At 44.8% G+C, this 14450-nt stretch overlaps 1 protein-coding gene across 4 annotated transcripts in view; it reads left to right on the top strand.

Annotated features, from left to right (window-relative positions):
- The window catches only part of spg (dedicator of cytokinesis spg), a 243224-nt gene that overhangs the window by 214182 nt on the left and 14592 nt on the right, over positions 1-14450 (top strand). For 2 of the 4 annotated variants that reach the window (XM_065223143.1, XM_065223146.1), the window contains 8 exons: positions 537-646; positions 940-957; positions 1081-1287; positions 1364-1529; positions 1600-1821; positions 1888-2127; positions 2194-2348; positions 2610-5159. In XM_065223143.1, coding sequence (XP_065079215.1) covers positions 537-646; positions 940-957; positions 1081-1287; positions 1364-1529; positions 1600-1821; positions 1888-2127; positions 2194-2348; positions 2610-4179 — 2688 coding nt within the window. In that variant the 3' untranslated portion in view covers positions 4180-5159. Of the gene's footprint in view, positions 1-536; positions 647-939; positions 958-1080; positions 1288-1363; positions 1530-1599; positions 1822-1887; positions 2128-2193; positions 2349-2609; positions 5160-14450 lie in introns of those variants that run through there. The other 2 variants (XM_065223144.1, XM_065223145.1) reach the window with 2 other exon arrangements.

Below are 14450 nucleotides of genomic sequence, written 5' to 3'. Positions count from 1 at the left end.
GTGGCATGTCGGTTCGTCGGTGCCTGAGCTCCATCAGTCAATCGAGTGGAATTCATTACCATGCCATTGGTATTTATGTGCAGCATGTAATTCTTATTGGATTCATATTTTTGAAATGTTACCTGATTTTTCAGGTGAAATTTACGTTTCTCGGTAGTTCAGTGTATAGCACCGATAAATAGTATAGATACTATAGATTCCATAGATAAGCGGAGGCAAAGTATAATGTAGCCAAACGAACTGTCAGTTAGTGTAGCCAATCGAGCATGAAGTCATCATGGTGTTGTTTGAGGGAGAAGTATTGTAATATTATGAGCACAAGGAACAGTCCTTTGCTATGTGCAGGCGCCTTGCTACAATAGGTGGTAATCTATCATCATCATTATCTTATAGGACCTATGTGGTTTGTCCTATGGGATGTATAAGGCTGATGTTTTAACAAAAATGTATGAGTGAATAAAATAATTAATTTTCGTTTCGTGTAACCTTAAATTAACAATGAATTAGTCTAAAAAATCCATTCTTTCTTCCGGCAGGTTTCCCGAGGATCCTTCCGGTTGGTGGAAAGCGAACTGATTGACAAACTGGATTTACTGATCAGTGAAAACAAGGGCGACGATGAGTACCGTGAACTCTTCAGTACCATGTGAGTGCTATTGTTTCTCAAAACTTAGATTTAAACCGAACGAACATGTATTGTAATAATCACCTGCTTCCACTAACAAAAAAAATAGTGTCATACAATATGCCATCATGTGTGTATTTTCTTGTTTGTTTTTAATTTCATGCTTCTCTCGCTCACGTTGTTAAAAATCATGCATAAACTCATTGTAAAACAAATTCGCATGTGGTCCGCTACTACTACCACTACCAAAAAATAAAACAATCTACTGCCTACTACTACTACCCATCATCTGCCACCACCACCACCATAAACAGGGAACAATTGTGTCTAGCGTAAGTGTTTACTACCCCCCGAAAAGTGGTTCCACTAATCCCCTTCAACCCTTGGTTCTCTTCCCATGTGTCCATAAAATGTCCGATCCTGTAAAATAACCTGATAACGGTTCTAATTCTTAGACTGCTGGAACGCGTCCAGGCGGAGAATCCCTCGTGGCGGGAATCGGGCACGGCGTTTATTTCTTCCGTCACGCGCCTACTGGAACGGCTGCTCGACTACCGGAGCGTGATGCAGGGCGACGAGAACCGAGACAAGCGGATGACCTGTACGGTGAACTTGCTGAACTTCTACAACGACGAAATCAACCGGAAGGAGATGTATGTGAGGTGAGTCGATGGGTTTTGCTCAGTTTTCCGGATTTGAATTTGAAATGACAGTTTTGTTTTAATTTGATGGTTAAAGGTACATCTACAAGCTACTGGATCTACATTTAGGCGCCGAGAACTACATCGAAGCTGGGCTGACATTGAAGCTGTACGCAGATATGCTCTCCTGGGACAGTGAAAACATTTCCGATGAGAGCAACGGACCCCGGGAATGGGAACAGAAGGAAAAGATGTACAAAAATGTGCGTATACTGGTCAAGAGAATTGAAGCAAACGAATTTTAACAGCAATGCCGTCTATCGCCATTTTCAGATCATCAACTACTTCGACAAGGGAAAATGCTGGGAGAAGGGTATTCCACTGTGCAAGGAGTTGGCCATGTTCTACGAGCGGAAGCGGTTCGACTACAACCGACTGAGCGACGTTCTGATCCAGGAGGCGAAGTTCTTCCAGAATATTCTGACGCAGCTGAGGCCGGAACCGGAGTATTTCCGCGTGGGTTACTACGGAACCGGATTTCCTTCGTTTGTTAGGGTGAGTTTAGCCGTCGGAATTCGACTCCGTCATAGTTTAGTCATTTCGGTCCCTTTTTCCGCGCAGAACAAACAATTCATCTACCGCGGGTTGGAGTACGAGCGGATCGGGGCGTTCATCCAGCGGTTGCAGATCGAGTTTCCGGCTGCCCAGATCCTGGACAAGAAGCACTACCCGCCGGATAGTTCCATCCTGAACTCGCCGGAGCAGCGCTTCCATGTCGTCAATGTGCGGCCCATTTCCGACCCGAGCCATCTGAAGAGTGCCAAGGTGACCGTGCCGGAGAAGATTTCCAAGTACTACGAGGTAAGCGGGGTGGAATCGAAGAAGTGGTGCGAAAAGAGCTAAACTTTGCTTGGTTTTTCGGCACAGGTGAACGATGTTACCAAGTTCCAGTACGATCGTCCCGTTCACAAAGGGGTCGTCGATAAGGACAACGAGTTCAAGTCGCTCTGGATCGAGCGGACGATCTACGACATTGCGCTGCTACTGCCCGGCATCTTGCGATGGTTCGAGGTGACGAATGCGTAAGTATCATTGGTCTTTTATCCCGTAGATTCGTACGCCTAGTGATGTCGGTTTTGAGTCAACTGGATTGTCCATTTTGCCAAAAGCTTGACGGAATTCGAAAATGTCAGTAGAGCTTTTCCGTAGACGTCACTCTGGAGTTGTTAGATCCATTCAACGGACAGTTTGAAGTATTTTGCAAAATCCACCAGTTTGAATTTTATTGAAATTGTTTCCCAAAAAAGAAGTCTGACCTTTAACATTATCTCCCCTTCCCTCAGCTCCATCCACGAACTAACGCCGGTGGAGTTTGCCTGCGAGAGCGTGTCCAACGTCAACAAGGAACTGTCCGATCTGATCGTCCAGTACCGGCTGGAACCGAAGCGCAATCTCAACCCGTTCACCATGCGGCTGCAGGGTTCGGTCGACGCCAACGTCAACGGTGGCTTCAACAAGTACCAGGATGCATTCTTCACCGAACGGTTCGCCAAATCGCCGGAAGGTCGCGACCAAAGCTTGCACGTCCAACGGCTGAAGCGGTTGATCTTCGAACAGATGCAGATTCTACGGCAGGCACTGGAGCTGCACCGGAGTCTTGCTTCGGAGGAGGTACTGCCGCTGCATAACCGGTTGTCGGAAGCGTTCCTGGAGCTGGAAAAGAGCACAGCCGAGTGGAAGACGAACATTAACATTCCAACCAAGCCGCTGCCGCCGCTTCCAACTGCCAATGTGCACCAGCATCAGTCGTCGGCGGCGCTTCAGAACAACTGTCAACAGCACTACTTTGCCGAAGATCACGACGAAACGTACACCTATTTAAGCCGGAAGACCTTGTCCCTATCGGGGATTATTCCGATGACGGCCATGACCTCGTCGCCGATTCCGGCTCCGCAGATACCTCCGAGAGATTCGCTAACTTTGTCCCCGTCGGCTCCACCGCTTCCTCCTCGAGGTCACACCCCCGATAAGCGGAGCTCGAACCCGATACCCTTCACCGAATTTGTTGAACAGCAACAACAGGGCTCCGCTCCGGCCAGGCCTCGTTCCAAAAAGTATTCCTTGTACGAAATCTCCTACAGCGAAAGCATGAATCACAGCTATGGAAGTCCGAGGAGTTCCAGCGAACTTAAAAATCTCTACGACCTCGGACCGTTCAACCGAGACTCCGGGATTTCGACAAGCTCGCAAGAGCTGGCCAACACAGGTCATCACCACCATCACTACCATCAACCGGTCCCGACGACCGCCGCCGCCGAAACGATGGACGAGTACAACATCTCGCCAAACACAAACGGAAACGGAGCGATCACCCCTCGGGGTCACCAGAAGACCAATTCCAATCCGGAATCCTTCAACATGCAGATGACCAAAGACTCACTGAACATTTCGATGAGCCGGCTGACGATGGCAAATGGGACCGGCGGTGCGCAAGCGCCTCCGCCACCGATTCCACCCAAGTCGGCCCTGCTGCATCATCAACATTCCTTCCCGATGGCGACGCCCCCTGTTCAGCAGTTCCAGCCTCACCATCAGCGCAACCAATCGCTGAATCTCAGTCAGAACTCGTCCTCCGATGGTGATGCGATCAGTTTGAACGACATCAGCCCGGCTCCGCCCACGCCCTTCAACGACGCCTTTAGCGATTCGTTCAGCGATGAGTGCGAGAGTACGGCGGCTTACTGCGTGCCCAAGGCCCAATACCAACAACAGCAGCAGCAGCAGCAGCAGTCCTCGAATACGAATAGTTTAGGTCGAAGGTCGCTCAATGGCGCAGATGATATGGTTGAGGTTAGGACGGCGACCATGGTTCCGCTGCGACAGGACGATGATGAGGAGGAGATCTTCTACTAGGATAAGGAAGGCAGGTAAGGTATGATGGTACGTGTTTCTTGTGCAATGTCTGTGTGTAGCCGGTAGTGTTATTTGTCCTCTCGGCGGAGTTTTCCGATTGGAGGAAATTCTCTATTTATAGATAAGGGTAGAGCTAAGGAAAATTGTCCTAAATCAATTGTAGATAAGGGAAAAAAGTTGTACGTTTGCTGTTTTGTTGGAAAATGGTCCTACGATGATTTGTTGGGCTGGTTTTGCGTTAGAATCGGGGAAATTTAGAAATTTTGAAGAGCGACTTGCTCGCTTGAACATCCCTAGAGAACATTTTTCTATCGATCCCCGTTAGCAGCCCGACGGCGCACAAAAAGGGGGATGACAGACAATGGATTTAGCTGACTCTGAATTTGCTTTTGCGCCCATTCAACTGGACATTTTGCATCAACACCCACCCTATTGTTGAACGCCCTGACAATACCATTCCAGCTAAAATCATCGTTCGGATGGTTCTTATCGGAGTAACTTTGCGCAGAAGACGATTAGTCATTCGATAGTTTTTTCTAGCAAAACGAGCAGACGGAAAACAATTGGATAAAAGGAAATATCATACTCTCAATTAACATTTTAAGCAAACAGAAAATCAACCATGCCAATCTATTCAGAATGTCAACCGAAAAGTAAATGATACCAACGATCACTAATCAGGTTTATTGGGAAATGCCTCCGGATCATCTATAACCAATAGGTAGTCCTATAAAAATGTGATTCGAGAGGCTGGCAAGCGTGTTTGTGTATGTGTGTTTGAACCAGAGAAACGCCTCTCTGGTGCATTACAATATGGGTTTAATCGCTAAAGATATACTTTTTAATCTATTAAATTGAGAGATGACGGGAAAAAAAGATGCTGTGAATATACAAATTATACTGGTATTTATACTGGCCAAATATTTAACAAACAAAACAACAACAAAACCAAGCGTTCGTAAGTATTTGACTATCCTTTCCGGAAACCAATTTCGATTTCAATCTAATCTAAAAATAACAAACCATATATATATACATTAATCGATATTCGAGATAAACATAAATCGCTCGAGTTGGAAAATTATCCAAATTTGTCTTTGCACTCGCAGAGATTTCGCGAGTTTTCGAAAACAGCAAATAATTATAAAATTCTAAAGTTCTAACTCCATATGATACTCTCTTTGCGAAAACAAATAAAACGCGTATACAAACATAAAAATATCGTGCAGGTATGAGTCGAGAAAAACTGGAATATGATACTAGTCAAGGGATTCGATTTTTGAATTTTTGAGCACGGGAGCGCTAGGAAAAGGAAGATAAAATTGTACGAGCAGCACTGGATAATGCTCTTTCGAGCGTGGGTGGAGACAAACCGCAATGATCTGATACGAAGCGATGACTATATAGATTGTAATTTGATGAAGATAGGGTATTCTAGTGAGGGAGGAATGCTGCAGTAAAGTATTTCAATTTTTATACAAGAGTAGAAATGCGTGTTGCAGTATGTTATTTGACTAAAACTACCGAAATTCCCTGGCTGGATGTCTCTGAAGTATCTGACTAATACAATCAAAGGACTTTAACTTCTGTAAGATTTTTCTTAATAGATTAAATCAAGAACATAATAGGTTTGACTATCTTGCCACGGCTGAAGGTCAACTGAACTTAGCCCTTTATTTCAGATTGGATTCTCTGTCTCTGTTGACATCATTTATCAGAAAGTAGCTGGAATCAGTGCTGCAGATCTGATCAAGAGAACTAAATTTGCTTAAAGCTGGGTTTAGACTAGGCAAGTCAAATGATCAACTCAGTTGAATTCAGTTGACTTGGAAAGTTGAGCCTGGTTCAACTTTTTTCTATTCAAGTGAGTTGATCAAGTCAGTTGTATGGCATGGTTTACACGTTCAATTCGCGTTCAAGTCAGTTGAATTCAACTGACTTGATAAATTGACTTGCCCTATCTAAACCCAGCTTAACGGTTTTGGACAGGATTGAATTCATAAATGGCAGTCTCGTTAAGTTAGATCTGAGTTTTTACCGAGGGGGGCGACGCATCTAAATCTCAATTCTAGATGCTCAACAAATCTCACACTATCGAATCAATCTTCGAAAAATCTTCATTAATTTCTCGCATCTTCTTGCATCGCGCATCATCTTTTCTTCAGAATCGTCATCAATCTACGCAGCGTTTGCGTAACTAACCACAGCAAAACACAATTTTTCCTGCATGGAGATAGAGTCGCCCCCTTCGGTTTTTACCATGTAACCGTTTGTTACAAAACATGTTAGATTTTTAATTTGTGCATGGTTGTTAAATGTACCGTCACGTGTCTTAAAGTTATTTGGTGTTGGATTAGTAGGGTTAGTAGTCGTTGTAAAAAAATGTTATTTTGTTAGTAGGATTAATTGTTTTTAAATTTGAAAATTGTATAAAACCGTACAACAGTACAGTGGGTATGAATATTCTACCAGTGGGTACAACAACATTCGGGCGAAACTATGAATTCAAAATGGGTGGAAAATAACGACTCACGAGAAGAGCAATTCCTCATTCAGTATCGTGTGCTTCGGATCGTTAAAACCAAGTGTCCTTAAAGTAATAAAAGTGAGTGGTGAATCGCGGGAATACCTATCTGTTCAATCAGGACCTTTTTGTGGTACCATTCGGTACAGCGCCATTTTGTGAACCAACCGACTAAGTCGGTCAGGAAGCACACGAGTCGGATTATTGGTCCTTAGTGGCTATTAATCCTAACAGTAAAGGACATCATTTCGATTTGGCATTGCAAGGTCAAAATCGCCGCATTCCTCGGGCCAAGGCGGCTCTAAACGCAAAAGAGTCACTCCGGCCTTGCCTAGACTCTGGTGATTCACGTCAACGAGGGTAGACGCCAGGAGACCGCAGATCGGCTTGTCAGGCTTGATTCGCCCGACGTCAAGCTCGTCGTACGTAGGATCATCGGCGAGCGCTCGCGCATCGGCAGAGTAGTCTTCGGCGGAGCAGAATCAACGGCAGCAGTTCAGTACCGGTACGTCAAACCCCCATAGTAAAAACCCACTGTACACCCATAAAATTCAATAGAACTACTATTAGAAATTCAATCCACATCTGCTATAGCTTTTATTAATAAATAATTAGTATACACCCTTTGATTACTGTGTAACTTAAACTTTCCAAAGCTTTTAGTCAGGTGACAGTACTGCACATTAGGATCGCGAAGCCCCTCCAGATTGCCCAGTAGTAAGTCAACCTTGAGGCACAGCTCGAGAGGTTTCTTGCTACTGAGCAATTTTACCGGGATACAGACAGTAGAGTTACAACCATGTGTTAAAGCACTTCGCTCCTAAAGCCTGAATATCGCTTGAGCCGGCGCCGGTGGTGTAGTGGTAAGCGTGACTGCTTTATACTGCACCCCAATGGGTCTGGGTTCAATCCCAGCCGAGGTCGGTAGGATTTTTCTGAGGCATAAAAATCTCTGGTCACGTCTTCCTTCAGAGACCGACGTTAAATAAAGGAATGAAGAAGAAGAAGAAGAAGAATATAGCTTGAAACAAATTGCCACCAATGAACCAGTCTCCGCTCATGCCCCATATACCGCTCATTTTTGTAAATAAGGGTTATTTTTCGGATCAATTGCAATAATTATTCAAAATTGCTTTCATGCAATTGCATGTTTTTTTTTCCCATGATTTGTTTTCCGTCGATCTTGTTTTTCGTGCTGAGCACCAATGCTACCGATGCCAGGGAGGCAGCTCCCACACCTGGACCCTACCTATCGACCCATAAACTAATGGACCGGGGACCGACGGCTACACTACCCTTCCGAAGAAAGGCGTTATCAGAGATGTTATGCCTCAGAACATCCCGGCGGCGCCGACTGGGATTGAACCCAGGCCTGCTGGTGTGAGAGATAATCACGCTTACCACTACTGGACCTTATTAATAAATCATTGCAAACTAGACATGTGCCACCAATTTAGAAGGAATCCTTAGTGGTTCCTATTCAAAAAGTTGCTGGAACGATTAAAGTCGAAGAGTTTCGTTCCATCAACGTGTTGCACACATTAGAGAAAATTTTAGAACTTGTTGTTGAAGGCCAGTTGTTGAAGTATTAAAATAGTAATAGCAACCGGTGGAAACTAACGATTTTAAATTGGCTCACTACTTGACTAGCCTATTGGTCCCAAGCAAATCGATTAACGTATTCCATTCTAGTCAAAATTCTAGTGCTACACTATGTTTGTTTTGATTCGCTATGAAAGTTTGGCAGATAAAATGAGGGGTTAGTGGATTTTACTATGTTTCGAGGGGTGAATCGATTAGCTTGGGACCGAAGATAGTACCAGAGCTAAGCCAAAAAGTTGAGCACGTTTCTTTGGGACCTACTAGTCTCAGAGTTACCTCTATGGTACTACGGAGGTGTCAGCGACTCTAGACATTGCCTCCTGTACGGCAGGGTCAAGGGGGCTCACCATGGTCTGGCCAAGATTATGGGCCTTACGGTGATAAGGAAGTGATACTAATAATAAGAGCCGTGATTGCCGTACAAATCAAATGGGAATCACTTCACCGTGACGACAAGTGACAAGTTTTCACCGTGAAGTGACATCCGTAATAAGCCCCTATGTGTATTCACAGAATGTTGGTCAAGAGCATTGACCTTTTCAACTGGAGTTATGAGTCCGGATGGGTCCGAGTTCTGGTCAACAGAGGAAAGCGGAGGGATCGGTCTCGACTTATTTTTCAAAATTTTGGTCATCTTCCAAAATGGCTTTGCACAATCTGGGAGAGAGCAAATCTTGGTGGTAAAATCGTTATTTCTGAATTCCACCATCCTGGCCTGGATAATTTTGGTTAGTCTATTGGCATTGGTCTTCAAGCGGGGCAGCCCAGAACGCTGGAACAAATGGTAGCCTGATAAGAACTTTGGTTGAGCCTGATAAGATCTGTCTGGATGCTGGTACGTGTTGCTCCCTGGCACGGGATATCGGCTCTTCGATGGTTTGCAGACACCGATCGACTCCGGTTGGACGTAATTTCGCCGGGAAACTTGAAACCTATTGGCCGAGGAACCTACTTCGGCCACCACCGGTCCAAGCTCAGTTCCTGATAGGCGACAGGTTGAGAGATGTTATCGCCAATGTTGCTGATGAAGATGTCGATGGTGGCATGAGCTCCGGATCGACTCAACCGGGTGGGAGTGTCCGGACACAGGATGTGTAGTTGTATAAGATTGTGCCGTTCTGGTTTCGCCGACTATTGCCCCAGGCTTGATGCTTGGCGTTCAGGTCGCCAGCGATGACGAAATTTTGCCGCCGTCGTGTTAGCTTGATGATGTCTCTTCGGAGGTCTGCGGCTGAGCCGTCCCTAATGTTGGATTGCTTGGAGCAGTACACCGCGATGGGCTCACCTCAACTCCGATGGCTTCGATAGTTTTCAGCTGGAAGTTTGGTAGTAGCCAGCAGCTGATGTTCCGTCTCGCAGCGTTGGCCACTACCCCTCCTCCGGAGCTGGTGCGGTCAAGCCTTACGAGCCGAAAGTCGGGAAGGAAGACGTTCAGCTCTGGCTTAAAGTAAGTCTCGGTGATGTCGATGTGCCGTTCGTTAAAAAAGTCAACAAACTCGATGTTTTTGCTCTTCTTCTTCTTCTTCTTCTTCTTCTTCTTCTTCTTCTTCTTTCATTTATTTAACGTCGGTCTCTCTTCCGCAATCTAGTGCCAATCACCGACGGACATCGATAGCCAGTTTTTGCTCTTCAAGGAGCAAGCATTCCAATTTACGATTTTGATGGCTTCACGGTCCACACTTAGTGACAAGGGACAGGGCAGCATGTAGATGTTCAGATCAAGTCTTTCAGGTGCGCATGATGATGATGACCTCGGCAAAGAGTGTCACAAGTTCCTCCGAGGTGAACGGAGAATCGTCGACAGGCTCACCTGAGACAGTAGCAGCGTATGATAAACCGGTGAAGGAACCTGGAATTGGCCGGGCCGCAGTAGCAGCGAGACGATGCTGAACTGTCCGGCTGTTGGATACAATTTATATACTCACAGAATTGGCTTGTTGGTTGTTGAGCGGAAGCGGGGCTAGGTTCGGAACATTTCGACTGGAGAGCTGGGTACTGAACTTCCGTGAGTGCAAGAGGCGAATGCAAGACTGGTGGATCCCTTCGTGAAGTGCACCAGGAACAACTGGTCACGGAAGCTGGTGTTGTGGTTGGAATGCCAGTTCATCGGGTACACCGCTAGAGGTACAGCTCGGATTTCACCGCAGCCGCCTTGAACGACGGCAATCCACACAAAACCACCTTCAGTGGCTTGCTCGATGGCAGATCATGCGTGAAGAAGTCCATGTTGTTGTCTTTCAGGAAACATCCTATTTGTTTGTACTCCTCCAGGCTGGAGCACATGATTTTGGTACCGATGCTGCAAAGCTTGAAGCGAGGCAGCAGCTTGTGTTTTGCCAGTTCGGCACCCAGCTTGGCAACATCTTTCACCGGCGTGAAACGCGGGGGAATCCGCTCAGCACAGAACGATTCAAAAACGAAACAAGAACTCGAGCGAAAATACGGACTTAACAGCTCAACAGTCGAGCAGAGTCATTTTTCTTTATTGGGCAATACTTGTCCTTTCATACATTTTCATGGTCAATACCTCATAGGGTTAACTACCCCATTTCCGGCCTATTAAGCACAATCCGCACTTAGTCTTTCTTAATCTAGCACAGTTTAGCACCAAACGGAATGTTTTTATTACTGATGACTTTCAAATTTATTTACCTTTCCGTACGTTTCGTAAGATTTGATAAAAACAAACCAATCGTTGAGATAAAGGGTGATACGGTCAAAATTTGGTCAAGGGAAAACGCGTGTAAATCGGTGAAATCGTTTATTTAAAAAATCAAATTAAATTTCTTTTTCAAGTTCAATTAGTATAAAATTCAGGAAAAATATTCAGTTAGGCTTCCGGTTTTCCAAATCCGAATTGCCGGGCCTTACGCTTGACCCCTGCCATCAGATTTTGTACAGCCACCTTGTCCACCTTCTTCGCCGCAGAAAGCCAGTTTGCCTTGAACTGCTGCTCGCCCTTAGCAGTTTTTTTGGTCTTCTTTAGGTTCCGCTTGACAATAGCCCAGTATTTCTCAATTGGGCGGAGCTCTGGCGTGTTGGGAGGGTTCTTGTCCTTGGGAACCACCTGCACGTTGTTGGCGGCGTACCACTCCATGGCCTTTTTACCGTAATGGCAAGATGCCAAATCCGGCCAAAACAGTACGGAACAACCGTGTTTCTTCAGGAGAGCAGCAGACGTTTATTCAAACACTCTTTCACGTAAATTTCTTGGTTGACAGTCCCGGAAGCTATGAAAATGCTGCTTTTCAAGCCACAGGTACAGATGGCTTGCCAAACCAGATATTTCTTTGCGAACTTTGACAGTTTCATGTGCTTGAAAACATCTGCTACCTTTCCCCTTCCTTTTGCCGTATAAAACTCCTGTCCCGGAAGCTGCTTGTAGTCGGCTTTGACGTAGGTTTCGTCGTCCATTACCACGCAGTCAAACTTCGTCAGCATCGTCGTGTACAGCCTCCGGGATCGCGCTTTGGCCGTCGTATTTTGTTTATCATCGCGATTTGGAGTCACTACCTTCTTGTAAGTCGATAGTCCGGCTCGTTTTTTGGCTCGATGCACGGTTGTAGACGATACACCCAGCTTATTTGCGGCATCTCGGAGAGAGAGGTTAGGGTTTCGCTTGAAACTACCGGCTTCCGGTTTTCGATTTCCCCCCGATCCAGACTTCCTGGCTGTCGACAAACGTTCCCCAAACACTTTAATTACATTTGTAACGGTTGATTTGGCAACTTTTAGCGATTTTGCCAACTTTGCGTGCGAGTAGCTCGGATTTTCGCGATGCGCGAGCAAAATTTTGATACGCTGCTCTTCTTGCTTGGACGGCATTTTGACAACTGAAGAGTGAATTCAAAAATCAAAATAGGAGCAACATTCTACACACACACACCTTCAAAATGAGGGGTGTTCAGGTTTTTTAAATGCAAAATTGAAAGAAATACGTCAAGTTGATATTGACCAAATTTTGACCGTATCACCCTTTATAATAAGAACTTGTCCATTATTTTTTTTTCTGATGTATGCAGGAAAAATGTAAATTTATGGAAAATTTGCATATATTTTTAATATTCGGTATATTTTTATAAACAAACTGTTTTTTTTTTCATTCTACATGATTCGTTTTACATTTATTAGCTCAAGCTGTTCGTCAATAATTTACATTCATTCATGTTATTCGATCAAATCTACATCGCTGTCCTCCAGTGGATCGAGATCCCGAGCGAGATCTCACTTTGATCTACAACGGTATGTTTTTTCTGGAACTAAGTATTTGAGGAATTTTAGATAGAGCAGGAATTAGGGCGTAACAGCTTTTGTAAACAATGACTTCTCTTGATGATTTCTAGGAATTTAAGGCTCGCCCACGTAAACCAACATCCTCATCGGGTAGGGAAAGACTTCCCCTACGATGGTTAGTCGAGAGTTTGTTCGTGGGATGTAGATTTCGCATCAGTACGACATCCCCTGCAGCGATGCCACTTGATTTTGCTCTGCGTTTATTATCTTCTCGCTCCTTTCCTGCAAATTTTAGAACCTTATCCCTATCAGCAAAGTCAGCTGAAGGGCCAGCTGTAGCCAGATCGTCCAGTTCCGGAAATTTTGACCGTAGTTTTCGATTTTGGAGAAGCTCATTAGGTGTTTTACCGGTGGTTGTGTGAGGTGTGTTGTTATACATTTCCAGGTATCGGTCCATTTCCGTCCGCCAGGTACCATAGAGCGCGTTAGCAATCTTTAACCTTTTTAGTAGAGAACGATTTTGTCGTTCTACCTCACCGTTGGCTTGAGGCCAGTACGGTGATGTATGATTGAGAAAAATTCCTTTTGTTCGACAGTAATTTTCGAATTCACTTGCAACAAATTGTTTCGCGTTATCCAGGGTTATGGTACGTGGAATGCCCCACAGTCGGAATATTTTGTCCAGCCTCTTGATTGTTTCCTTGGCGGTGATGGTGGTCAAAATTTCCAGATCAACGTGTCGACTGAAATAGTCGATTACTACTAAAATGTACTCCCCTGAGGGTAACGGTCCGAGGAAATCGATGGCAATATCAACCCACGGCTTATCCGGCAAAGATCTACGTTGCATCGGCTCAGGAGGGTCCGGGACCTGTACCAATCTACAACCTTCACATTTCTCACAGACTTTTATTGCTTCTTGGTCCATGTTTGGCCACCAACATCGATCTCGCAAACGTCTTTTCATAGAAGATTGGCCAGGATGCCCTTCATGAGCAAGCATCAACATTCTGCTCCTCAAAATTTTTGGAATAATCAACTTTGATCCCCGCATGAAGATTTTATTTGCATATTATTGCCGAATATTGTTTCACATGAATAGATGACCAGTCTTCAGTCATGACAGCGAGTTTCACAGCCTGTAACTCACTATCATTCTCAGTAGCCTCAGCTACTTCCGAAATATCAATCGCAGCTGTTTCTTGGATTGAACGTATAGTGCATTCGATGTCTTCATCATAATCGGGCTTTTCTAATGCATCTGTCAGTACAGCTAATGTGGTAGCCATAGCTCGCCTTATGTACACTTCTGATTCATTATTCCAAGACTGATCTGTGATATGCGATGCCAACCGAGATAAGGTATCTGCGATATTAGAGGAACCCTTTCTATAAACAACCCTGAATCTGAAGGCTTGCAGCCTAAGCATCCACCTTTCAATTCTGGCTGTTGGACGTGAATTTGATGTAAACAGTACCTAGACAAAAAGTGATGCTATAAAATGTTGGAATAACTGAATGAAGTATTAATCAATACCTCCAAAGGTCGATGATCTGTCTCTAACGTGAAAGATATTCCCATCAGGTAGATTTTGAATCGTTCAACACCCCAAACAATTCCTAATGCCTCCTTTTCTATTGGTGGATATCGCTGTTCCGTTTGTGACAAACTACGGGACGCGTAGCTGATGACACGGGGCTGGTTTTCTTTCAATTGTACCAACACAGCTCCGAGTCCTACTCCAGAAGCATCCGTTACAAGAATTGTTTGATCTTTCGGATCGTAATACCCCAGTTGTTCCAGATTTCCGATTCGTGCTTTAAGAGTCTCAAAACAGTTGTTATGTTGTGTTAACCACTGGAAGTTGCTGGTACTCTTTAAAAGCTCCCGTAGAGGATGACTTGTTGTTGA

The sequence above is a fragment of the Ochlerotatus camptorhynchus genome, unplaced genomic scaffold (assembly GCF_037179485.1).
Source record: "Ochlerotatus camptorhynchus isolate MF236.1 unplaced genomic scaffold, CSIRO-AGI_Acam_v1.1 ptg000185l, whole genome shotgun sequence".
Classification (NCBI taxonomy): Eukaryota; Metazoa; Arthropoda; class Insecta; order Diptera; family Culicidae; genus Ochlerotatus; species Ochlerotatus camptorhynchus.
The sequence above is the reverse complement of the archived record's forward strand: the minus strand, read 5'-3'. Positions and strand labels throughout refer to the sequence as shown.